At 39.7% G+C, this 26,546-nt stretch overlaps 1 protein-coding gene across 3 annotated transcripts in view; it reads left to right on the forward strand.

Annotated features, from left to right (window-relative positions):
- The window catches only part of TMEM245 (transmembrane protein 245), an 80,320-nt gene extending 75,233 nt beyond the window's left edge, over positions 1-5,087 (forward strand). For 2 of the 3 annotated variants that reach the window (XM_042474087.1, XM_042474088.1), the window contains 2 exons: positions 2,232-2,426; positions 3,573-5,087. In XM_042474087.1, coding sequence (XP_042330021.1) covers positions 2,232-2,426; positions 3,573-3,618 — 241 coding nt within the window. In that variant the 3' untranslated portion in view covers positions 3,619-5,087. Of the gene's footprint in view, positions 1-2,231; positions 2,427-3,572 lie in introns of those variants that run through there. The other variant, XM_042474090.1, reaches the window with a different exon arrangement.
- Positions 5,088-26,546: the final 21,459 nt, after the last annotated feature.

Raw genomic sequence — 26,546 nt, forward strand, 5'->3', positions numbered from 1 at the left:
GCTTAAAATTTATTGCATTAATTTTCATATTTGTCTCTAATCACTTTATCACAAGACCACCAAACATGGTAAAAAGTACCTTCATATACCCCACATTTCCACCATTTATTTTTAAAACCTTTACATATCTTGGATAATCTCACTGGTGTAAAACAGCAGCAATACATCATCTTATAACATTTTTTCTCTCATATTACATGATATGAAATCTTTCAACCCAATGATCCATACAGTCAGACCTCATCCACGGTCACCCAATACCTCCTAATCACCACAGATACCTTGATACTTACCATTGTACGTCAGAGTTACGCCATAGAGTTTGCAAGTACTCCACCTCTAGACATCTTTCACGCTACTCCATTTTCCTCTCCTCTAGAGGAGACCTTGTCCCTACTGAACAAAGGTGCCAATCAACGCATCCCAGACAGATGCAAGATGGATGGTTATTTCTCCAGGTATTTCACAGTGCTGAAAACAGATGGCGGTCTCCTCCCTATACTCGATCTAAGCCGTCCCTTTTGGGCTGTCTGTACCCCCCCCCCCCAAGATAGGTATGATTTAAAACAAAAATAACATCTTAGGCAGGGCATTCATTTTAATCATTGAAATTTGACCCATCAATGACCAGCTTCAGGGTGTTTCATCTCTGTAGATCATGTTTAATCTGTTGCCAATCAAAAGTCTTGCTGATTGTTGATCCATGTTGTTGTTTATCCATGTTGTGCCCAAAGTCCATTTTTCCAAACAAAACAAAACAAAAAGTCCCAGTTTAAATTATCAAATGCATTTTTGCATCCAAATAAATAAATAAATAAATAAAAATCCACACAGACTGTTTTTCATTGTGTTTGTCCCAACATTTTGATAATATCCAGTGCATATCTTAAATTATGTCTCAGTTGTCTTTTTGGCAAAAAACCACATTGGTCTTCATAAATATCATCTTGTAATATCTCTTTTATTCTGGCACCCAAAATTGATGCAAATAATTTATAATCATTGCTCAATAAAGAAATTGGCCTGTAATTACTAAATGCAGTTTCATCTCCTCCATCTTTCAAAATGAAAGTTATAGTTGCTTGTTTCCAATAATCTGGAATGTCTTTTCTAATCAAAACTGAGTAGAATATTCTTTTTAAATGTGGAACCTATTCAGATTGAAACTTTTTGTAGTAAACAGCTGTGCAGCCATCCAGTCCCAGGTCATTCCCTGTATTAATCTGGTCAATTACATTGTCAGTTACTTCTTCCAAAGTAATCAATTCAATTGATCCTTTTGTGATTCTCAGAAACAATATAAACCTTGTTAATTTAAATATTTCTCCATTCGACTAAAAAGCCTGTTTAAATGAAGCTGAATAATAACTTTTAAAATGCCTTTTGTATTTTAACATTGGAAAATATCAATTCTCCTTTATCTTGTATACAAGTTATCATCTTCACTGCAACTCCTTCCTCAGTTGATAAGCCAACCATTTCCTAGGTTTATTTGAAGATTCAACATTTCTAAACTTTATATATCAAAGTTTCTTTGCCATTTCTTTTACCATTCTCATGTCCAGTTGCTTATGTAATATCTTTATTTCATGCAACAATTTTAAATTCTTAGGTGAACTCTTCCAGTCTTTCTTTCTCTTCTGTATTTCCTCCAAAAATTTATTCATTTGTTGGATACAACATTTGTGTAAGACACATATCCATAGCACTACATGCACTTGTTGCATCGTGTGTGTGATGCTTGATGATGGAAAGGTGTTTATCTTGGAGATAGGATAATAATTACTTGTAGTTAAATGGGTAGCCATTTCTAGTCTCAGACTGTCAATTGGCTTGCTTACATATTATCAACATCAAAAGGAAAGTTTAGTGGGGGGATGAGGGATCTAGCTTCACCTTGGGATATATATTTCATCATAGGCTTTTGTGGACTCCAGTCTACATCACATGCATCCTTTAAGAAAAACTGGTGGCCAATCCAAGTCATTTTGTTGCCCTGCCCCATCACTTAGCAGCCATTCATACACACACCTTTTTGCCTTTAAGAATCACTACCAAATATATACTGCAAACAGACTCTTTGGGTCAGCCCCCCGCCCCCTAAAAAAAACATGCACAAGTCACCAGTGCTGCAGTGTAGAACCCAACTTTAAATATTTTAGACAAAAGTGTTGTATTGATAGATCAGATATGGTGTGGTATAATTGTAAATAAGTATATTGTGATTGCAGTGGAGGACATCCATACCTGACAGGCCTTGCTGTAGCTGGTGGAGCATATTACCTGGGAGTGGAAGGAGCCATCATAGGACCCATTCTCCTGTGTATACTTGTGGTTGCCTCTAATATCTACAGTGCTATGCTTTTGAGTCCGACATCCTCATTGCCCACACCATCACAAATCCCTTGGCCTTTGCAGATATATCGGTAAGCTACTATAGTCATTGTTACAAATTACTGCCACCTTTTACAATTTGCCTGTTCGGTACCCCGCCCCCATCTTCACATTTTCCTTTGTTTTTAATTATAAAAAGAGAAATGAGTTATTGCTATCTCAGGCAATAGTTTTATTAGGCCAAAATAGTATTGATGTAGCATGTATATAATATATTTTCTTATGACCAACATAAGACTGCTTTTTGCATGACTTGAGAATTTTTTCCCCTGTTAGTTGAATCTGCAAATTCAAGGAAAAGGAAATGGGGAGGGAATTCTGTGCCAACTGGTCAAGCAGCCAAATAAAACTGGTTCCAAACTGTGAAACCTGTTTCAAACATATGCACAGACCACAGTCACCAGACACTGGAAGACAAAGTCTCCCATCTTTCAGCAGGCAATGCCAGAAAGGTGTTTTCTTCTGAATAGGAGAACTAAAACAGCTATGGGCAGGGGCGTAGCATTTTCTTTTGCTAGCACAGTGGTTTGGGTGGCTCTGACACTTAAAGAAACTGCTACGCTCCTGCCCATAGCAGTTTTCCCCCCTTCCCCTCCTTTTTCCTTTCCTAGCTTATTGGCTGGTTTTTAAGGGAGTTTTAAGACACCCTGCTGTGATACCAATGTTAAAATGATCCCTCAGTCCACAGATCTTTCATATTCTGTGGAAGGATTTGAAGGACACAAAAGGAGCAAGATAGAAACTTTCTTTAAGTAAATAATGTTTGTAAGACACTTGCCTTTACTACATCAGACCCGGAAAAAAAGGAAGGGCTTGTTTGTTTTTTGGCAACAGCATCAACAGTCATTCTCATTTAATCCCTTCTTCCAGTCAATTTCAGGTACAATATCACATTCATGTAAGAACATTAGGAGTATATAAAGTTAAAAAAAAGAATGTGTGTTGATCTTCATTTAAGATTTTTAGTATAAACTAGTGTTTATACCAGAGTAATAATTAATGGATTTTGCTAGTCTGGATAATGTTCAAAGGGGAATTTCTCTCTCTCTGCAATGCGCGCATGTGCACACACACAAACACTCACATACGATTTTCATTAATCTGCATTTTTATGAAGGTTAAAAATTTGTAGCAGTTTGTACAGATATTCACAACTATTTTATTCTTTTTCTTTATAGATCATCTAGAGAAAGTCCTGAGGAACTGAAAACTGCCACAGAGTGAAGCAAACAGTGTTATAATATACTCTATTGAGAGAATGCCTGTTTCTTCTGTGAGCATGACACTTAGGAAAGCAGTGGCCTTTGATTCTTTTCCAGCTGTGCCTACTGACAGCCTTCACTGATGCAGCCTTCTTGTAGGCGCATACCTGCTGATGTCATAGGTTATTACATGCATTGCGTTTGCAAGTGGAAGTGTTTGCTGCCTGTTGTTTGCTTATTACACAAACCTCAAATAATGAGTGGATGGTTGCAAAATCATCTCCTCTCTCCAAAAATTTCTTGAGTCATGTTTTCTTAAATTTGTATCTTAAGTTCCATCCTGTTGACATTTCCAATTTTGTATTTATATTTTTTGGTTATGTATGTAATTAGATTTTATAAGATAAAATTCAACAGCTTTTGTTCCTAAAATATTCAATTTAGCCCTGTTTTATTTTCACAACTTGCTATACTGATATATTAGAAAGTTCAGTGCCCCAAAGTCAAAACAGTGTCCTCAGACTGAGCTGTGTGGATTCCTAAATGGTGAAATATTTTCCAGAAAATGTAGCATTATAGTGCATGACCTGGCAGGTGAAGAATTTATGGATTTTAAGAATGGTATACTTGCAAATATTAACTTATTATTACCTCATTTTGCACTGAAGCTTTGGCATAAGGTAAAAAGTAGTACCTTCTTTCAAAATCACTTCTATCAGTTACAGCTTAAATAAATTATTCTAGTATTAATGACAGAACATGAGCATACATTTCAGCCATATATCTTCAGACCCAAGGTACTTAAACATATGCCTTGCCTCTACTACATTCAAGCATTGAGCAAAAAGGATTAAACATTTTTTTTCAGCTCACAATGTTTTGGATTGGCTGTTTTCTGCACTTTTTAAAACTCTGGGGTGAGTGGGGAGTTCTAATGTAAGATGGACTCTCTGCTTCCCCATGAACATTGATTCCATTTTCTATTAATATTTATCCTGCTGATACTTCCAATACTGTTCAGTGAAATCATTATTATATTCATCTCTCAGATTTATAAGATCCAGATGCTGGTATATATTTCAGCATCTCATTTTTGGGTAGAAAAATCAAAATGTTGAATATTTTTAATATTTAAAAATATAATAATATTTTAAAGTATTCAGAACAGAATCCTTTCAAGGTAGCTTACAACATCTGTAAATCCTGAACTCACAATTTACAGAAGAACAGTGCAACAGATATGTTTGTGTGTGCTAATAAGCAGGATAATAAGTAAAATGTCAATTACAAGTCATTTAAAACAATTATTTATTCAGAGCTCTTTTGAAGGCTAAAACCGTTGGGGGGCCCAAACAAAACTTCCTTGGGAAGGAGTTCCAAAGATCTTAGTAGTTTGCCAATAAGAGGGTTTTGCCCCTTTTGGTCATTCATTTTAAAGATCTTTATGGCAAGGCAACAATTTAGAGCTCAGACAGTTTCATGCAGATCTAGATCAGGGGTAGGCAACCTTTTTGAGCTGGGGGCCGGGTTACTGTCCCTCAGATAACTGGGGGGCCGAAGCCAAAAAATAAATAATTAAATAATTTTTTTAAAAAATTAAATATATAAATAACCCAGGACAAATGTAGGACAAAATTTTCAAATAGAAGACACTTTTTTAAAAAAAATGGAGGACACACGAAAAAATTTGCTGATTTTTAAAAAAATGTTAATATAAATGCATGTTTCTGAGGCTTCTATAGACAATTGCCCCCCAAAAGCCCCAGTGGCAATTGGCAGCAGGACCAGGCTGGGGCCGGTTCCAAGGCCTTGCCGGGCCGCAGGTTGCCTACCCCTGATCTAGATAGTGCTTAGATATGCTGTACTCAAAATGTTGAGTGCTTCAAAGGCAAAATCAGCAATGTTCATTGTTCTAAATATGCACCAGTAACCAACAGTAACTAACTAGGAAGGACAGCTATAGAGGATTTAGACAAGAATCCTGAAGGGTATATCACTGAATATTAAGGTTAGCATAGTAATTTTGGCCATATGATGAGAAGAAAGTACTCACTAGAAAAGATAAAAATGCTTGGTAAAATTGAGGGCAATAGGAAAAGAATACTGAATGCTATATGTATATATATATTTATATTCAATCAGAGAAGGCAGAGTGATGAATGTGCAAGAGATGAGCAGGGCGGTTGAGGATAGGGTGACTTGGAGATTTCTCATTCATAGGGCTGCCACAGATCAAACTTGATTTGAAGGCAGTTAAAAAGAACAACAACAACCAGCACAACGATACAGCATTGGTATAATTTGCTCTGATCATCTACCCTCCTTGCTTTCATACAAAATATGAGCCAGCAGTGTTATACAGTTGATAAAAAAGTTTATACAGTCATCCCTCCATATTTGGAGCTTTGATATTTGCAGCTTTGATTATTCACAGATTTCATTAATATGTTCTCTCTAGGACTGTCTAGGTCCTCCAGTGCAACTCTGTGGTCAATTTTAACTGAAAGACCATTTGTAACTACTCCAGTGCCATTCTGTGGTCAGTGTATGTTGGACATTGACTACAGAGTTGCACTGGAGGACCTAGAGATTCCTAGAGAGGTGTCCTTCATGTAAAAACATGGTGTTTTTGTTATTTGCAATTTTTCCATATTCACAGGGGTCTTGTTCCCCTAACCCTAGCGAATATGGAGGGACAACTGTAGTGTCTTGAGCTGCATAACAAAAGCATACTGCCCAGGTCACAGGAAGTAATAATTCCTGATTAATCTGTATGAGTCAGGCTACCTTTGTCACATTGTGCCTGGTTCTGCTTGCCATCTTTTAAGGACAATGACAAATGTGTGTCTAAAGTAGAACAACCAGTGTGGGGAAAGATCTGGAAGAAAAATTGAAAGAGTTGGGTATATTTAGCTTGGAAAAGAGAAGGTGGAGACACAATGGCAATCCTCAGATATCTGAAAAGGGCTGACATGGATTTCAACCAGTGCATGGAAATTGAAATTACAATGGCCTGTTACAGACTGCCAAAATAAAGCTGCTTCGGGTCTCTTTGGAGGTATGCTATTTAAATGATGCATGTATCCTAAGAGTCTGGAGGTCGCACCAAAGCCACACTCCATTCCTAAGCACCGGAGTGCAGCTTTTGGTACAGCTTTCGGATTCTTAGGACCCATGCATCATTTAAATAGCATACCTCCAAAGAGACCCGAAGCAGCTTTATTTTGGCAGTCTGTAACAGACCAAAGAAACTTATTTCAGATAAACCCTGAGATTAATTTCTTAACAGTGAACAGAAGGTGGTAGATACCTTAGCTGGGTGAGTCAGCGTGGTATAGTGGTTTGAGTATTAGACTACAACTCTGGAGACCAGAGTTCAATTCTCAACTTGGCCATGAAACACACTGGCAAATTATATTCTCTCAGGGGAAGGTAGCAGCAAACCTCTGAACAAATCTTGACCAACCCCCCCCCCCCCCCCATGATAAGTTTGCCTTAGGTCGCCATAAGTCGGAAACAACATAACGACAACAGGAACAACCTTTTCTGGATGTATTTAATAATACCTTTTCTTAGAGATGCTATAGTGGTATCTTCATTGCCAAGCTGGCACTGAGCAGAGGATTGATTTGAATCTCCAAATTCATTCCAATCCTGTGATTCATGATGACAACCAAAGGCTGTTTTCATCCTAAAATCAAGACTGAAGTCCCTAACCTCCATTCCATTATCATGAGTAAGAATATAAAATAAGTTGACAATAATGGTCTCATTTCATGGTTTCCAGGGATAGACCATTAAAAAAACTCTTCTTGCCCGTTTCAGATGGTACAGGCAGCCTAAAGGTCAGACGTGTTGATCTGTCCATCATAATGGAGTCGTATCTGGTCCCACATCCATAGGTCATTTCCCTCAAACCAGAAGTCACATGCCACATGTATTTGGATCAAAATAATTTATGATAGTTTCATGAAATCTTAAGTCCACTGAAGCAAAGGTAGCTTCCACATATATGTTTTAGTCTCCCAACACTATCACCATCGGTACTGCACCCAAGATTACTTCTAGTAGTTTAGGCAGAGAGGCTCTCAGACAGTGAGATAGATGGTGCACAATGAAAATTTCTGCTGTTTATTGTATTCTCAGTACCAGATACTGTCATTCAGAACCTGAGAGACTACTGGACAAGATACATGACTAGGTGTTTTGAGCTGGACATGACTGTATTTCCAGGCCTCTTCTAGACTTTGTTTGGTACTATAAACTAATGTTACTGTTTTATGTTAGCATTATAAAATAAACTTTATTGGTAATAAATGATGCAGCAGGTGATCTGTAGCAGAAAGGTATCACATTTCTTTAGCTGATGAGATCCAGCATCCCTTTGCAGAAAGTGGTAGAATTCAGTCTCTAAAAACCTAGTGTTACTCAGGCTATCCCATGGTTGGCATTCAAGATCGCTGTGGCTAGCTATGGGTTCCTGGTGCTGTTGTACATGTGTGTGTGTGTGTGCACAAAGAGAGTAAGACCCCAGAAGATTAAATGCCAACATTATATATTGCAAAAACAAAGATAAAAAGTGAAGTACATAGGTATGACCGAATTTCCATCTCAGTAGCGATGAGAGCAGGTTGCTAACAGGAATGTTTGTTACCCTGTTCCATTCCCAGCTGTATATATGCATTTTCCCAGCCTCAAACTATCAAGCCAAACTGAAATATATGACAGGGATATACTGAAGACAGTAACAACTGCTATTGTTTGGCCATAAGCTAACAAATACAGTAGTCCCTCGGGTTACGAAGTTAATTCGTTCCGCGGCTCTGTTCGTAACCCGAGTAATTTCGCAACCCGAAAAGGCTTTTTTTAGCGCTGGAAAGCCGCTAGCCGCGCTTTGCGGTTTGAATTTCGCGCCGAAAAAAAATTCGTAACCCGAAAAAAACATTGTATCCCGGAACAGTTTTTTCCTATGTAACTTTTTCGTATCCCGGAAATTTCGTAACGCGATCAATTCGTATCCCGGGGTACCACTGTACTGAAAACCCATCTGCCTAGTAACAGTAGCAATGCATAGCACTCCAGGGAAATGGGATTCCTAGTGACTCGTGCTGGATAATGTCATGAGACGGGGGAGCCCACAGCTTCCACCAGAATCAATTAGAGGCTTCACCAGCCACCTAAAATCTGCCATGTTGCTAATTTCAGTACCTTTGCTGGAAATGTAGAATTGTCCTCCCAAGAGCCTCATTGCTGAATGGCAGGGTTCCCAACAGAATCACTGGGATTTAAGACAACAGCAGTGGGACCTTCATTTGTGACAGCAGAAATTCAGAAGATCTTCCTTAATGCACTGCCTGATGGCATAGGATGATACATGCATACCTTCATTCATCCTTTCACAGTTAAAATACTATTGCACTTTAATTGCCATGGCTCCATCCTGTGGAATCCCAGGATTTGCAGTTTAGGGAGCGGCAATCCAGAGAGCTCTAGTGCTTCACCAAACTATAAATCTGAGGATTCCATGATGCAGACATAGTAGCTAAAGTGTAACCCTACTGCTACAATTATGTGTCTAAAAGGGCCCCTGGTCTCAGTACATTGATTTGTTAGGGTGGAACATTCTACCAAAAAGATCATAGATCAGACTTGCCATTTATTACACATCCCATGGGAGTCGGGGCTGTACATCCTCCAGAGTTACTGTATCTGGGAATGGAATGGGAAATTGCCCTGACTTGATCCTTTAACTCCATAATACTCCCCCCTAAACAATTTCTGGTATCCAAAGTATTTATTCCACCTTTAGAAATGATGCAATAACTCTGCACTAAGTCATACAAAAATGCTAGGGAGATCTGTACCCCTTTCTTGTGTTGCTCGTATATAGGGAAGTAAGATACAAATGGTAAAAAAATTCACAGCAGGTTTAGAAATGACAAAATAAGCATTCTCATGCCATTAAACAGCATGTATGATTTCCCCATATGGTGTGCACAGAGAAGCAATCCTCATGCAAAAATAAATGTACAACGAAGCCCTCATTTTGTAGACCAGAAACAATAATTTTGGGAGGCTTCATGAAATACACACATGAATACAAAATACAGGAAGAATATGTAGAATCCTTTTCTATTATTTCTTACCATTTCTATTTTTGTCTTCTGTAAATAGGAGCTATTTGGTTGATATACAGGTACAGGCAGTGTGCTCAGCCCTTGATTTTATTCCAGGCCAAAGCATAAATTGAGCTGCTATTAGAAAGAAATACTGAAGCCTAGCAGCTAGAATGCCAGCCAAATACACTGGACTGAACAAATAAAAATACATAGAACTTTCACTTTAGAGAACATTGCACTTTTTGTAGTATGTACAATACTATAGCTTTGCTCAGATGGATTTTCCTTTGCTCTCCTCCTCCTAGATCTGCTCAAGAGGGCCTTCCAGCCCTCTTGAAGCATATTTTGAGATGTAACAAGATTCAGGGCAGTGGAGGAATCCATTCTGACAACCGTGTCACCATTGACTACCACATAATATATTTAATATGAATTTTTATGCATGTTTAGTGTTTCCAAATCCACTGTTTAAATATACTTTGTTTTCAAAATGTTTAAAAATACAAATTTGTTGGTTTGTTTTTTCAAAAAAGATGCACAATAAAAATGGTTATAAATTTGATAATGTTGGTTGAATGCTTACATAAATACAATACTGCTAATTAATTTGAAAGGTTTTGAGATGTTTACCTACAATCTGCATGTGGTTTCTTTGTTCCCTGAAAAACTTGTTTTCTGTCTTGGTCCCAAGTATGTGTGCATCTGTGTATTGATGTGATTTCTCAAACCAAGAAGCAACCCACAATGGCCAGACTACAGTAATCTGGTGATGTTGTGAGTAGGAATTTGCTTCTTTGTGTTGCAGTAGATCAGGAGATAAAGAATGCCCAGTGTCAAAGGACATTATTACATAAGGTTTCTGTTGAAGAACCGGAGCAAGATAGTAGCATTATTGGGCAGTACTTGCTGCATGATGCCATCTTCATCCCTGTTGCTGTTGTGTGCTTCAGTCATTTCTGAAGGGCACCTTAATGATGGGAAAAACCCATGAGTGACTCCCAATAATGCACTATCCAAGTAGTCACTCTTGTGCAATAATCTCTTCTGCTTCAGAAATGGAAGAGACAGTTGTCACATGGCATGAGAGAGTGGGATTTTCCTCCCCCCTCTCTTTCGCTGTTCCCAGGCATGAGCATGTAGCACTATATAAGTATTGAAGTGGAGGTACGATAGAGATTGCTCCAATACTGGTATGTTTCCATGTGCTTCAAAACCATGATTGCTAGCTGTAGAAGCCTCTTGTGATAATCTCCAATGACAGAAAACAAAAGGCTTTAAGTAACATGAATCAATCTGTGCCATGGTAATTAAATGCCTGAAAAAATGTGCTCATATAGAAATTAATATTATAAACTCAAAAACAGATGCAGTAACATTTTGACATTATAAATGGATATAGAATAATAAGCCAACTACAAAACCATGCATCTCTTTCTTGAGGATGGGAGACCTTGGGACATGTCTTCCCTGTCAAACATAGGCCTGTTACAGACTGCCAAAATAAAGCTGCTTCGGGTCTCTTTGGAGGTATGCTATTTAAATGATGCATGGGTCCTAAGAGTCCGGAGGTCACACCAAAGCCCCACTCCATTCCTAAGCACTGGAGTGCAGCTTTGGTGCAGCTTCCGGATTGTTAGGATGCATGCATCATTTAAACAGCATACCTCCAAAGAGACCCGAAGCAGCTTTATTTTGGCAGTCTGTAACAGGCCATAGGTTTCTTCCTGTGGAATATAAACAGGATAGGCTCTGTGCTCAGTGTCTCAGTCCATGCGTTTCCCTCCAGAATACATGTTAGAGTGTGTAGTTGAGTCACAGCTTTTTATCCTTTTTATTTTTAATCAAGTATTCAGATAAATGTTAAAAAAAAGTCCATGATGACAACAACAGCTCAATTACAAGCAGATTAGATGTATCTTGTGGCTTGGCCACTGTGGCATATGAATGTCTACGTGTCATGAGGTTCATAGTTTATCAAAAGTTTATATTTCCCCGCCCCCCCAGAACTGGCATTGCATTCAGGGAGGTTAGTGATTTATATCATTTCAGTGATGAAAATGCAACTGCTTTCCATAAATCTCAAATCAGTTTAATGCTGACAACAGCAAAAATGGAGATAACCCTTCAGATGTTTCTCAGCACAGCGATTTCACAAGATGAAGAGCCACTTTGAAAAGCACTCTCAGAAAAGTTGGTAACACCAACCACACAAAAGACCCTGAAGACTGTTTTTCAGATGTTTGGTACCTACTCATCAACTCTGTCCTTAAATTGTACTGGTCTTACCAACTTTCATGGAAGCAAACCCAGTTCTGAAACAAAAAACTGCCAGAGCAGAATCACCAGTTATATCAAATCTACATGCAGTTATTTGTACCTTCTTGTTATTGTCAAACTTTCTTTCGTTTATTTTCATTCAGCTTCAATCCCATCCATATGCCAATGCTAGCATAGAAATTCTACTTTACAGCGGCCATCTAGTCTATTCAAAGTGTCATGACTTCCTTCCCCTGAGGATCAAAATATACACGACTGTGCTGATTTTAATGTTAGCATCAGTGGGAATCGTAACTATGACTTTGTCCTCCCATTTATATTCTGCTTCTATCACGTTCATCCACAAATTAGTGGTTTCTGGGGGGTCCCTACACTTTCTTTAGAATTTAAAAAAATCTATTGATTACGTCTTGAACACTGAAGGGATTGGGGAGGCATGGGATACATATGTGTGAGAGAGGGGAGGTATTGGGATTTCACAGTACCTTTTGAAAACACAGTTGCAAAAGATGGGCCCAAATTCCTATTACTTTCCATCTAATGAAGAAAGGAAATGTGCGAATCAGGACTCTTGCTATGCTTTCCAGAAGGCAAAGGTAAAGTGAAATGGCTCTTGATTGCAGCTGTTCCTTTCTCTGGTGATGAAGAGACATGAAGGAACTGAGCCCCTACTTAGGAATGGTCATATGGTAAACTAAATGTGTGTTCACATTGCATGCTCTTGTTCAGAGGGCTGTGAGAATCTAGACTTTCAAAAATCTCAAGCAATAAGAGGGTAAATGGATACATGCACTAGCATCACCAACACTCCTGTGTCCATGGAGTCCAACTAACTATAACCGTGGGGCTACTGAGTCAGGTGTCTTTTAAGCATTTCTGCATTGCTCCAGTATATATTTGCTTTTCATAGCATTTCATATTTTATTCCACATTTCCTGACCAGACCATTGGGGCCATCTCACGATATTCTCATCAATTGTTTTTCAGAATAGGTACCTCTCATCCAAAAAAGATCAGCATTGGTAAAGGTGTAGGGGATTTTTTTTATGCACACAGAGATCTTGTGTATTTCTTCACTGAATATACAAAAATATACAAAGATGCCCATCTCACAGGCAAAAAATAATCCATACCTGTTGGGCTATGCATATATGAAGTTTAAGGTTGTTCACTAGTGGAAGAAAAGCTCTGTACCCTGTGTACAAATGCCAGCTTCATTCTTGGCACAAATTAATAATGTGGATTTGTATTTTCAGAAATGGTGAAAGTCATTTTTGTGGAGATTATGCAGATGGGGCTTGAAAGGATGTCTCTCTCTCTTCTCTCTTTTATGGGCACTGTATGCATTAAAGTCTCCAAAATTGTCCGTGACCAATATTAGTCTGATCAATTCCATTGTTCAACTGATGACCATCCTTATTGTTAGACAATTGGAAAGTAGTCTGTCCAAAGGCAAGAATGTGAGGAAATTAGACAAACAAGATATTGGGGAAGGAGGAGATATTCACATCTATGCCACCATCATCATTCTGACACCAACAATTATATCTCCATGGTGGAAGTGAAAAATTGCCTTCTGAGATAGCTTGCAGGATAAAAGGAGCCACATCAAAGAACAGTACAGTAGTTCTTTTTGGAATTGATGCAGAATGAGAAAACAGTCAGTGTTGGGAAAGGCACCCAAAACTGTTCAGAAACAGCTATGTTGGCTGTCTCTAAACAAGAAAGCACAAGGGTCTATGCATGAATTGCAACATATCACCCACCTGAGTTTTTCATGTTTGCTAAACACAGTGATTGTGCGCCACAGAAATGGAAAGTGTAGGATTCCTAGTGGAGTTGAGCATGTTATCCCCACCTGTTCCACCTCAACTTCTACATATTGATGGGAAAGATCTGAAGATGAACAATAATGAAATTGTGTTACTTTATGCAATCAGGAACAATTGTGTGGACAACTACTGTATGTTTGACCCAGGCACTCTGACCATCCTATCTGGATTTGGACCTGTTAAAGGAAAGGAGGGGATGGAAGATAAGTAAGAACAAGTGCAATATTGCTAAACCTTAGGTTGACATTTCAAACCTGGAATGAACATTCAGTCTGAAAGCAGGATATTTTACATTTCATAAATAAAATCATAGCATTTACAAATAAAATTGTAGAAATGGAAATATCAATATATTGAATAACTTATTCTAATCCTCTGCTGGTATCTACTGTGTCACAATTGTATTCTCAAAATGTTGTATCCCCACCCCCCAACACATTGATTTACTGGCTGGTGTTGATGGGGATGGGTGGGAACATGTCTAACAATGTACCTCTCGATAGATGACCCAGCGATCCTTTTCTGCAGCCGCTCCTAGACAATGGAACAACCTGCCAGATGAGATCCATCAGATTACCACCCTGGAAACCTTTAAGAAACCTTTAAGATGCATCTCGTCTGGCAGGCCTTTGCGGGTTAGAATATACTTTTTGACCTGTCTCCCTGCTCACCCCCATCTCCCATTATTCTCCATTTTTACCTTTTATTCTACTCAGTCTCTGCTTGAAATTTCATCTCATTTTAATTGTTATTGTACACCATTGTTTTAACCTCTTTTTTGGTTTAATCTCTTTTTAGCCTTTATTATGTTTTTATGACGGGGGAGGGATGGGGATCTTGGAACTTTTAATGCTTTTTTAAAAAATTGTATCTTGTTTTACTGTTAGATGCACAGTGAAGTCCTGGAGGATACTTTCATCGTCATGCACCCAGCTACTGCTGCATAGCAGCTGCCCTTGCCCCCGACTCTCCGCCAACCAGTGACTGTCTGTATTAGATGGGTGCAGGATGTAAATAGTAGTTTTCAAGGGGACGTTTGGGTCATTGTATGAGGGAGATAGTGAATGTTCCCCGTTCACAACAATCAAAAGTAGATCTACATCAGAGTTGAGCTGGCTAACAGAATCTTCTCCCTCAGGTGTTCAGAATAGGAGTATCCATGGATGAAGATGGGACCTCCCTGTTAGACCCATTTTCAATGTCCTTGTGCCCAAGGAAACGGGGTCAGCATGAGGTTTCAGGCAGTGGCCTAAGCAAGTTTGAGCAAAGATCCAGGTAGAGAAGGCAAGATGGCATTTACAACACTGTTACGTACATAACCACTGTGATGGCCTACTAATAGTTCGATGAACCTCTTGTTCTAACTACCTGCATGGGACTTTTCAAACCGAAGCTTTATTTGTTTAGTCAAGCTCCTACCAGAGCATGACATATGGTTGGTGCTTTGTGTTTTTCTCCATAGGTCAAGCCTGAAAAGGAAAGGAAATGTAGTTTGTGGTGAATATATTCCATCTGGTTTCTGAATAATAATGGATGATTTGAGTAACAGATACTCTTAGGGATAGAGAGAAAGAACTGCCTGAGCCACACAGAAATGTCCATAAAAGCAGAGGGACCACATCTTCATAACATCAAGCCCTGCCATGCTTTCTATATGTGTGTAGCATTCTGTTAGTCTCTGCAAACAGTGATCAGACGTTTTCATGCAGTATTTTCCTTAACTTGATATTTTGCTACATTCTAGACATCTAAATGGCTTTTTCTATGCACATTCTCTTCTATCACCCTGAAAAGCCCTCACCAAAAACCCCACCCAAATTAACACATAAATATTTTCTTAATAGATTAATAACAACAATAATGAAAACCACTAGCCCTTTATTGTTATGCCAGACTGGCAACGCAAATGTTCAGTCCTTTAAAAAAATAACCCAAGAATGTTGCCTGTCTGAAATTATAGCAGTCTCTTTCCACAGAAATGCTGATGCAATTCTTTGATTGTCGAATTTGTATTAGGAGGCGACATCAAAGAGCATTCAAGTGAACAAACAAACAAAGACATCCACAGTACAACTAAGGCTTGGTTTCACGGTTTCTGGAGCTCATTAGTTGTGAAGTTTAAGCCTAAATTTAGAAGTGGTTGGACTCTGGGTATTTTCTTACATCTCCCAGCTCCTTTCTTTGGCTCTAAACCCACACTTTCTTAAGTATAGATTATCTACAGATGGTAGCCAATAATGATGTCATATTGTCCTTCAAAGTTCTGTAAACCAAAGCAAAAATCTTACGATTTGTCGTCATAACAACGAATCATATTTCTAATTTGGTGTCATCTGCAAATTTGACAAGCATGTCCTTTATTCTTTTGTCCAAGTCCTTGATAAAGATGTTGAATAGCACTGGTCCCAGGACAGAACCCTATGGGACCCCACTGGTCACTTCCCTTTAAGATGAAGAGGAGTCATCGCTGAGCACCCTTTAAGTTCAGTCGATCAACCAATTACAAATCCATGTAATATTTACCTAGTTTAACCCACATTTTACAAGCTTGTTTGCAAGAACGTCATGGGGAATCTTGTCAAAGGCATTATTGAAATCAAGATATGCTACATCCACAGCATTCCCTTCATCTTCCAAGCTAGTACAGTCATCCCTCCATATCCATTGATTTTTTTATCCATGGATTCAAACATCCACAGATTGAAAAAAAATCCAAAAAATAGAAATTCCAACAAGCAAACCTAGATTTTGCCATTTGATGTAATGCCTCTGAAGTTAATGGGACTTGAGCATCCATGGATTTTGGTATTTGTGAGAGGTCCTGGAACCACACCTCAGCAGATATGAAGAGTACACCATAATTTTATCAAAAAAAGGGATCAGATTAGTCAGGCATTACTTGTTTCTCTGAAACTCACATTGACTTTTTGTGATTATGGCATTCCTTTCTAAATGTTCACAGATTATCTGTTCAATGACCTGCTCTAAAATCCTTCCTGGTACTTCATTTGGTCCTGGAGACTTAAATTCATTTATATTAACCAAGTATTCCTGTACTACCTCTTTACTTATTTTCTGCTATTCTGAAAATTTACTTATTTCCCCTATTCTGTCCTCTGTTCCATTTTCCTCAGGTTGAGCACCCTTTTTCTTTTCTGAGAAGACTGAGGCAAATGAGGTGTTGAGTAATTCTGCCTTTTCTCTGTCCTCTGTTAGCATTTTGCAATCTTCTCCACACAGTGGCCCTACCATTTCCTTCTTCTTCCTTTTGCAGCGGACATACCCAGAAAAGCCCTTTTTATTGTTCTTAACCTCTCTAGCAAGCCTGACCTCATTCTGCGCTTTAGCTTTTCTGACTTTATCCCTAGATGTGCTAGCGATTTGCTTGAATTCCTCCTTGGTAATTGCCCCCTTTTACCATATCTTATACATGCCCCATTTAAAACCTAGCTCCATTGAAAGTTCTTTAGTCATCCATCTTGGTTTCTTGAAACACTTCCTATTTTTCCTCCTCATTGGAACAGTTTGAAATGGTGCTTTCAGTATCTCCCTTTTGAGAAACTCCCATTCATCTTGTGCTCCCTTCTCTTTTAGTATTCCTGACCATGGGATCACCCCCAGTATTTCTCTAAGTTTACTGAAATCAGCTCTCCTAAAGTCTCGAATGCGTGTCTGACTATGCCTGGCTTCAACTTTCCACTGTTTAACTAGGAAAACATGGTCACTTCCACCTAATGATCCCACATCTTGCACCCTATTAACTAAGTCATCCTTGTTGCTTAGGATCAGATCTAAAATACCTGATCCCCTTGTTGCCTCTTCTGCCTTTTGGACAATGAAATTGTCTTCCAGGCAAATGAGGAATCTGCTAGACCTTAAAGTTTTGACTGAGTTTGACTTCCAGCAAATATCTGGATAGCTAAAGTCACCCATCACTACTACATCTTTCCTTTCTGAGTGTGTGGTTATCTGTTCTAGTAAGGTATCATCCAATTCCTCAGTCTGGGGGTCTATAGTAGACTCCCACAATAACATCCCTATTGTTTCCCTCCCTTTTAATTTTTACCCAGATGCTCACCAGGATTCCAGGATTCTTGGCCTTCTTCACAGATGTAAACATCACTGACATATTATGGTATTCCTTCTCCTTTGCTGTTTGCCCTATTTCTCTTCAAAAGGTTATACCCTTCTATTTCTACATTCCAGTCATGGAATGATTTTATTTGGAATTATCTCTTTTAAAGCTGATACTACAGTAATGCCTTATACATGCTTTAATTTATCAGATCAAAGCCAAGCAATAAGGATACATCCTTTTTGCTTTGCTTTGATCTGATGAATTAAGATTGAGGATGTCTGTTTTCTTTCATTGTTTCAGTGGAGAAAGAGGAGATACAACACCTTCTCCGCACTTTAATTTGACTTCACATAGTTGTTTGAAGATACAATGACATTATGGTTACATCATGTATCTTAATTATGACAGCTACCTATAGAGTAAGTTAATAAGAAATTATGATTGCCAGTCCTGAACTGTTATGGCTTTTATTTAGGTTTTCACTTTGGATTATAGAAGAAGGCGAGGGTTTGTTATGGTCACCTGTCATACTCAACTGTTGCTCCATGCACCCAGATCTTACTGCAAGTACCTAGCAGGGACTCTGAACTGGAGAGAAGATAGTGATATGTAGATATGAATCAGTGAAAGTAACCTATTATCATGTAAGTATTTGCTATGTTTACTGAAGCACCAGCATGATGTAGATAAAAGCATCCAAGACATCAAATCCCAGCTTGGCCATGGAAACCGACTGAAACCAACTTGGGCACATCACACACTCTCAGCCTCAGAGGAAGGCAATAGCAAACCCTCTCTGAACAAATTTTGTCAAGAAAACCTGTAATAGCATTGTCTTAGGGTGGCCATAAGTCAGAAACAACTTGGAGGCATCATCACCACCAACATTAAAAGAATGCAAAAATAGTTTTGGGAAATGTTAGGAATAAACTCTTCTGGAACATGGCCACATAGCCTGAAAAAACCACAAAAAACTTTAGTTTTGGGAAACTTGGAAAGCTCTTCTTCAGTGGAAATGAGCTAAATAAAACCAAAACAAATAAAGGGGGGACCCACAGTTTTAACACCACTGGTATATCTCAGTAGGTTTCAGATACAATGAGCTGAACCATTATACTTGTCTCGCGTTGGCCTCTCATAACAATCTATAATAATTTTCTAGCTAACATTAAAGATAATTTTCTAGGTTTCCAAGGAATGCCCTACTGGATCATTTTTTATTATCTTGACAGTACACTTTCTTCTCTGATTAGCCACCTGAACTTGATCCATGAATGAAGCTGTGCTTCCTAAGCTGGAACAGTATGTTACAGAGTTTTGGACATCACTCTGCCACAAGAACCAAAGTTCTGGAAATACTTCAGTGTCTTAATACAAATAACAGTTACCCTGTCTACCATTTTCTATGGAAAAGAGATGACAATGGTTGGAACCATGGGAATAATCCAATTATGATTAATTTTGTCAGCCACAGAAAGTTTGGAAGCCTCCACTTTTTGCCCCATTTAAAAACTAGTCTAGACACAATACCCATAAAATAACTGAAGAGAACAATTCTCTACAATCCGGAGATTAACTTGGGTTTATTGGCTTTCCTCTGAAACCACATTTTTAAATAGTACTGTGAAGGTAGAAGGAATAACATCCTTTTGGAGACACTTTTTTTTTGCATTCATCTTTTTTTAATGATATTTTGGGGGGTTACAAACCACCACTTCCGACGCACTCCATGCGTGTTAGGGTTACAAAGGGGCGTGTTAGGGTTAGGAAGAGTCGCCCCTTCCTAGCCCGTCCTGGCCCCAACACGCGCGGAGTGCGTCGTAAATGGCGACGCCCATCCACATGGGTGCCGCCATTTTGACGTCTTGGACGCTGTGCATCCAAACGTGTCATGACGGAAGTGATGCCGTGCCACTTCCGCATTTTAAAAAGGAGCGCCATTTCAGCGCTTCTTTTTTGCTGCGCGGGGAAGCTTCGTGGTCTGGCCGCTGGGGCTTCCCTCCGCAGCAAATAGCGGTGGCGGGAAAACGGTCCCTTGAGGGCCATCTGTAACCCGCCATAGTTTTGAAAATAAGCTTTTGCTTTCAAAGGGTCCTTCTAATGATAGTGCCAGCAATACAATCAAGGATCTTAAAAGCATCTGCTTTGCCATTGCGCCAGTGATGCAGAAACATGACTGAATGACCTCTGTGGATTTGGGACCTTGCTTCCTTTGCCTCTATCAGTAGCCTTTTCTCCTAAGCACAGATTTCTCATCAAGACTATCAGATGTGTTGGCATTCCCATGTCCTTAAGAGCCATTCATAGCTTTTCATGAACTATGCAGTCAAATATTTTTGCTATAATCTATAAGGTACATGCTGATCCTTTCCTGGAATTTCTTTGTGTGCTCCATTAGCCATTGTATGTTTGCAAGGTGGTCTCTAGTGCCAGTCTTCAGAAAACATATAAATATTCCAAGTGTATGCACCAACCATCGAGGCAGAGGAACAAGTAATTGAGAGGTTTTATGAAGGAGTCCAGGAAGAAATTGACAAACACCAACACAAGACTTCAAGCTAATCCCAGCAACTAGAATGCTAAAGTAGCATAAGGTGAGCCAGTGTATGCTCTTAATGCACATGGAGGTTGCAGTTGAGAAAGCATAGCCCATCCAAATCCATCTAGCCAGAAGCTGCTGAGCCCAAGGAAAATAAAATTCAGCAGCAGATTATAGTTTTCACTCTGGTGGAATGTGATGTGGCTTTGGAGTTCCTCCCTGGAATCTGCCATAAATTCCATTTGGTTTCGGAATCCTCCTTTTGTCTAGCAAGGCCTCTTATTTGGCCAATAGGCTTCCATATATCCCAATGGCATATCTAGGTTGTTATTCCCCTTCATTTACTATTGACATGAAGGGCTCAAAATGCACATCTGGTAGGCTCTGCAGCCAATAGTAGAGGTGCTATTGAAAGCAACTTATATTTGCCTAGGCAAGTTGTCCTTTTGTCTTAACACAGTGTATATTTTCCCTCTTAATATGAAGACTAACCAGAATTGCCTCAGTAACCTTCTAATAAGCCTTGAGGAATTCTTGTTCCTTTAAAAATAATTGCAGCTAGCCTGAAATGTACTGAATGTTTGATTTCAATGCTGTGTCTGTAACTTTCTGTTACAAAGATGAAACATTATTCATTTGCTAAGGTGTTTTAAGACACTAATCATAAACAGTGTGTCATGGATTTGAAAGGGGACATGGCTTAGGACAGTTAGAAAGGACTGGTGGTGAGCAACTTTAGAATGTCAAGGAGTTAATCTTACGCCTCTGGAGCTCCAGGGATCACTCAGGGTACCAAAATGCCACAAATAAACAAAAACTCAGAAGTGGTTCTTACGTCCACTTCAGTTTTTTAAAAGAATATTTTAAGAATGTTAAATAGTGCAAGAGACCCCTCAATTTATTGCAAGCCTCTAGACCATACAGCTCCAGGGCTGCATGCAGCCCACCAAAGGATTTTGGGCTGCCCACCAAGATGTGGAATGACTTCAGGGCTCCTCTGCCACTCAGCCTCCTCCTGATGAGAGGGCCAAGTGGAGGAGAACGGGCAAACATTTGCCCTGCAAGGCTCCTCAAATGCTTGGCTTTCTCCTGAAAAGGCCAGGTGGCAGAGGAAAAAGAGGGGCAAACACACGCTCCTCAAGGCTTCCTTGCCACTCAGCTTTCTCCTGAGGAGAGAGCTGGGCAGAGGAGGGAGAGGATGGAATTAATATTAATAATATTTAGTATTATTAATTAATAATTATCCTCATCCATCCAGTCTTTAGGGTGAGCACAAACATTATGCCTGCCAGAATTTAGTAGTTCCTTGGCATTGTTTTCCTTTGCTTCATCTTTTACATCCTTTGCTACAACCCTCTACTTTTTACCCTTGACTTATGCATGGGTTAGATTAAAATCCACAGTGTTGACCACCAAATCTGCCTAGCAGCTATCCCAGTTTGGGAAGGATGGTCCCAGTTAATCCCCTATCACTATATTCACTCAGCTGCTTTTAAAAGCTTCCAGTTTCTCCTCTTCCTCCTTTCCCCCCTTCATTTGGCTTACTTCATTTGCTGCAAGCTGAGTTCAAAGTGCAAAAAGGTATTTGTATTCTTACTCAATAAGAGGGAGAGGATAGGATGGGTGGACTCTCAGGCAAACTGCTTCCGGCTCTCCTACATTGTATGTTCTTCCTCATAAATAGCTTTTGCCATCTTAACCACGCTCTGATGTTGCTTGGCCACATATGCCTCAGTTTTCATCTATGAAATGTTGGAGAATATGTGGTATTGCTATTTAAACCCCATGAATGATTTGTTGCTGGAGCATTCCTGGTTCCTCACAGGATAAGTCCTCCTTAATCACAATGTCATGGGAAAATCTTTCCCGCGATTGAGCAAATATCCCAGGAAATTTCCCCCATGCGATAAAGTCCTTAGAGATGTTATGAAACCTCTAAAATATTTAAGTAAGCCTGCTTCATATGTTTTTACCAAAGAATACTAGGCCTGAGTTACATCTGGCACATGTGTTGGGGGTGAGGTTAGTGTGGGATTAGTTGTTTATCATCAGTTTGAAAATACAAATTGTTCTGCTTGTGAGATACACTACTATTTCCCCAAAAGGTTATACTGCAGATTCCCATATAGAATGTCTCTGGATATAACAAGAGGTAACCATTTCGGATGATGTCTCCCACTCCTGCAGTTTCCCCCAGCTTTTTGAATCTCTTCCTCTGACTGAGACCTTATCATTACTGGCTAACTGAACTCTTAACTTGTGTCACAGCTAGGCTATCAGAGTTCTGTGTTTCTTTCGGTGACATGGTTGTAAGAGTGGCTCAGTGACCCTTCCTAAGACCCCTACAGGGACGTAGCTAGGATTTTAAGAGGGGGGGGGTCCAGACTAAATGTAACCATTATAATGGGGCTTGAGTGCGGCGGTGCAGCAGCACACACGATTCATTTTTCTAATGGAAGGGGGGGGGTCCGGACCCCAAGAACTCCTCCCCTTGGCTACGTCCCTGCCCCCTACCAACCCTGCATTGTTCACATTGATTGTGCAAAGTGATACCTATACAGCAGTGTCTGTAATCATGCTTAGCAACTAAACAATACTGTGTATCAATTTAGCATATGCCCTTCCTGCCATGATACCATGCAATATGCTTTCTTAGGGTTGTGGCATCTATGTGTAGTTTGTTGTTAATTTGCCATCAAGTTGGCTTCAACTTGTGGTAACTATAAATGAGCAACTGTTGCCAATTTCTGGGGATTTAATTAATTTATTTCTGGGGATTTTGACTGAATATTCCGGTAAATATTGTATTGGGGAATACTGGGGATTTTGGAATTTGGTAAAACATTTCAGGAAATATCTTCGAGGCTTGTTGGCAACACTGTCAATGAGAGACCTCCCCATCACCCTGTTATCAACAGCCTTGCTCAAGTCTTGCAGACTCAGGGCCATGGCTTCCTTGATCGAGTCTCTCCACCTGTAATGTGATCTTCCTCTTTTCCTACTGCCTTTCACTAGAAGACTTGGCGACATCTGGTGTGAAGGTGGGGTGGCAGAAGTTTTCTCCTGCCTCTGCCCCCGCCGCCGCCCCCGCCCCCGTTGACCTTTGTGGCTTCATTGCTGGCCTGGCTCCCTCCCCAGGGAGAAACCTGGATCAATGACAAAGCCATGTCTCACCCCTCCACAGCCTCACTACCGCCTCACATCCCTCCCTGGGGAGGAAGCTGGTAGGGTAAAATCACAAGGGCTATGCTCACCCCTCCACCACGGTGGGAGGAAGATTCCACTGGGGTGTCAACCCTCCTGTGGGGTGTCAACTGGTACAGTGTGCAACTGTCCATGGTATTTATAGAACTTGCCTCCAAGACAACTTTCCAAAATGAGTTGATTCTCTTCCTGTTAACATTTTTCAGAGTCCTGCAAACTTCACTGTCTACTGTCCATATATCTTTACACGTGAGCATCTTGTGTAATTTGTTGATAGCTGCCCTTCCACAGTCACAGCACGCTAGTGGCACTAGACCCCCAAACTTCTAAAAATCTCTCCCATCAGTTTTACTGTTATGTTAAATATCAAAGGGGACAAGGTAGAAACTTGTGAACCTCAAAAGTTAGCAGTCAGGGCATCAAGCAGGGATTCCACAGCATCATCGCTTGACCGTCCTGGAAGGATCACAGCCATTGCAATACAGTGCCTTAAAATCTCATTCCACAGAGGCAACCCAGAAGGATGCCATGGCTGATGATATCGAAAGCTGCTAAGAGGTCCAGCATAATCAGTGAGACTTTACTCTCACTGATGCAGCTCCAAGGACAGTGTGAAGAAAGATTCTATTATTGCTATGCAATATTAACTATATTAGAGCAGTTTATTCATGTTATGAATGCATTCCTATTTGTCCACACCCTTATTTTCCAACCAGACATCTTACTCATTCTCTGTGGGATTGATGAAGTGTTGCTTGTAATTTGAAATTGGCATCCTGGCAAACTTTGTTCAGATTTACTTCTGAGACATTTGAATGAAAATCCTTTGCTTCATTGAGATGTTTATCCCAGCTGTTATTGGCTGAGAAAATTATTCCAAGATACTGAAAGGCTCCTCCCTGTCTAGAGACGTGTCCTTGAACACCACATCTAAGTATGTGAGGTTTGGAGTAGGAATTGCAAAAAGGGAAAACTAAGAAAATCCCTTTAGTCTATTTAGTAATTTATGAGCAGATGCCGAGTGGATAATGGAATTCCTCTTGGAGAGGGACACTTGTCCTAGTTTCTCTAAAAGCAACAATGGCATGACTTTTACCAAAGGAGTAATAATTGGCTTCCAGTATCTTACAAATTTAATGGCCAGTCTCAAATCTTATTTTTATTGACTAAAATCCAGGATTGATGGGTGATGTTGCAACTCCAGGTTCAGGGTCTGAATTAGGTACAGAACACACACTCGCACAGAGCTTAATTGGGAATAAACAGTGGAGCAAATCCCTCTTGGTTCTGCCAGGCCTCTCAGAAGCATTCAATACATTCTGCTATACAGTATATGTGCTATTTCCATTCTAGAGTCTATAATATAATGCATTCAATTAGTTATCAGTTTTTGTATTGGTCTTATGTAAGGTCTTCCCCTTATGCTTCCTCTCTCACACACCATCTCTCACTTTTTGCACTCTGATCTATCAACCTCTTGCTCAGGCTCCAAGATATAAACACTTCCTTTAGTTGTGGATGATACCCACCACATTCCCTTCTTCATTAAAAACAAGTAAAAATAACAATGAAAATTATTCCAATAATAACAATACTAGCAGGAGACAGGAATGAGGACAATTGAGAGGTGATACTGCACTTAACAATTTTCAGTGGATTTCTCTAGCAACTTTGTGATTGTTGGTTCAAAAGTAAAAGAAACTGGAAGCATCCAATAAAACCTGATATAAAGGTGAGACAGACCCAAAGGATATTTTTATAGGGTTTGTTCATTGAAATAAAGGAGAAACACTACTATCCCTGACATTATAACAAACCATTATCTTACACATGTACTGAACTGCTCATACATGGAATCATAGTTGGAAGAGACCGCAAGGGTCATCCAGTCCAACCCCTGCCATGGAGGAATTCACAGTCAAAGCATCCCCGACAGATGGCCATCCAGCCTCTGTTTAAAGACCTCCAAGGAAGGAAACTCCACTATACTCTGAGGGAGTTTGTTCCGCTGTTGAACAGCTCTTACATGCCTTTGGTTTTGGAATGTGACACACAATAGGTTGATATCATTATGGGGTTTGACAAGCCTTTTTTTTTTAGTAGAATAGGCTCAGATGTGAAATTAATTTCTCTCCCTGTTTCACATAAGTATTATCCCATTTTCACTGGAAGTGAACGTAATGAGCATGTCCAGAGGAAGGCAGTCAAAATGATGAAAGGTCTGGAGACGCTATGAGGAGCAGCTCAGGGACCTGAATATGTTTAGCTTGGAGAAGAAAAGTTTAAAGGGTGGCATGATAGCCATGTTTAAATATTTGAAGGGATGTTATATTGAGGAGGGAGCAAGCTTGCTTTCTGCTGGTCCAGAGAACAGGACCCAGAACAATGGATGCAAGCTACAGGAAAAAAGTTTCCACTTAAACATTTGGAAGAACTTTCTGACAGTAAGAGATGTTTGACAGTGGAACATGCTGCCTCGGAGAGTTGTGGGGTCTCCTTCTTAGGAGGTTTTTAAACAGAGTCTGGATAGCAATCTATCAGGAGGTTGGACTGGATGGCCCTTGTGGTCTCTTCCAACTTGTGATTCTATGAGTGGTCTACTTTTGTGATGTGTCTTCCTCTTACAGCATGGCAGAGTACAGCGATGGAAAGAATATGGGATCAGTTGAGTTCCTTGGGACTATATTTTCTGTGCTCTTTAACAATTTTAGTGTCTATTTTAAAATAGATTGGCTAGCATCCTGTTAGTGGTCTCTCCCCTCTTTATGTCTTTTTTATCATTGTGGAGGAAGGAATTCACTACTTCTCTTGTGCATTGACCCCCCCCCCACTCCCTCAAAACCCATTTGACTCTTGCTTTCCCCCATACAAACAGGGCCACATAGTGTTCAGTGAAGGGTG

Source organism: Sceloporus undulatus, chromosome 6 (genome assembly GCF_019175285.1).
Source record: "Sceloporus undulatus isolate JIND9_A2432 ecotype Alabama chromosome 6, SceUnd_v1.1, whole genome shotgun sequence".
NCBI classification, from domain to species: Eukaryota; Metazoa; Chordata; class Lepidosauria; order Squamata; family Phrynosomatidae; genus Sceloporus; species Sceloporus undulatus.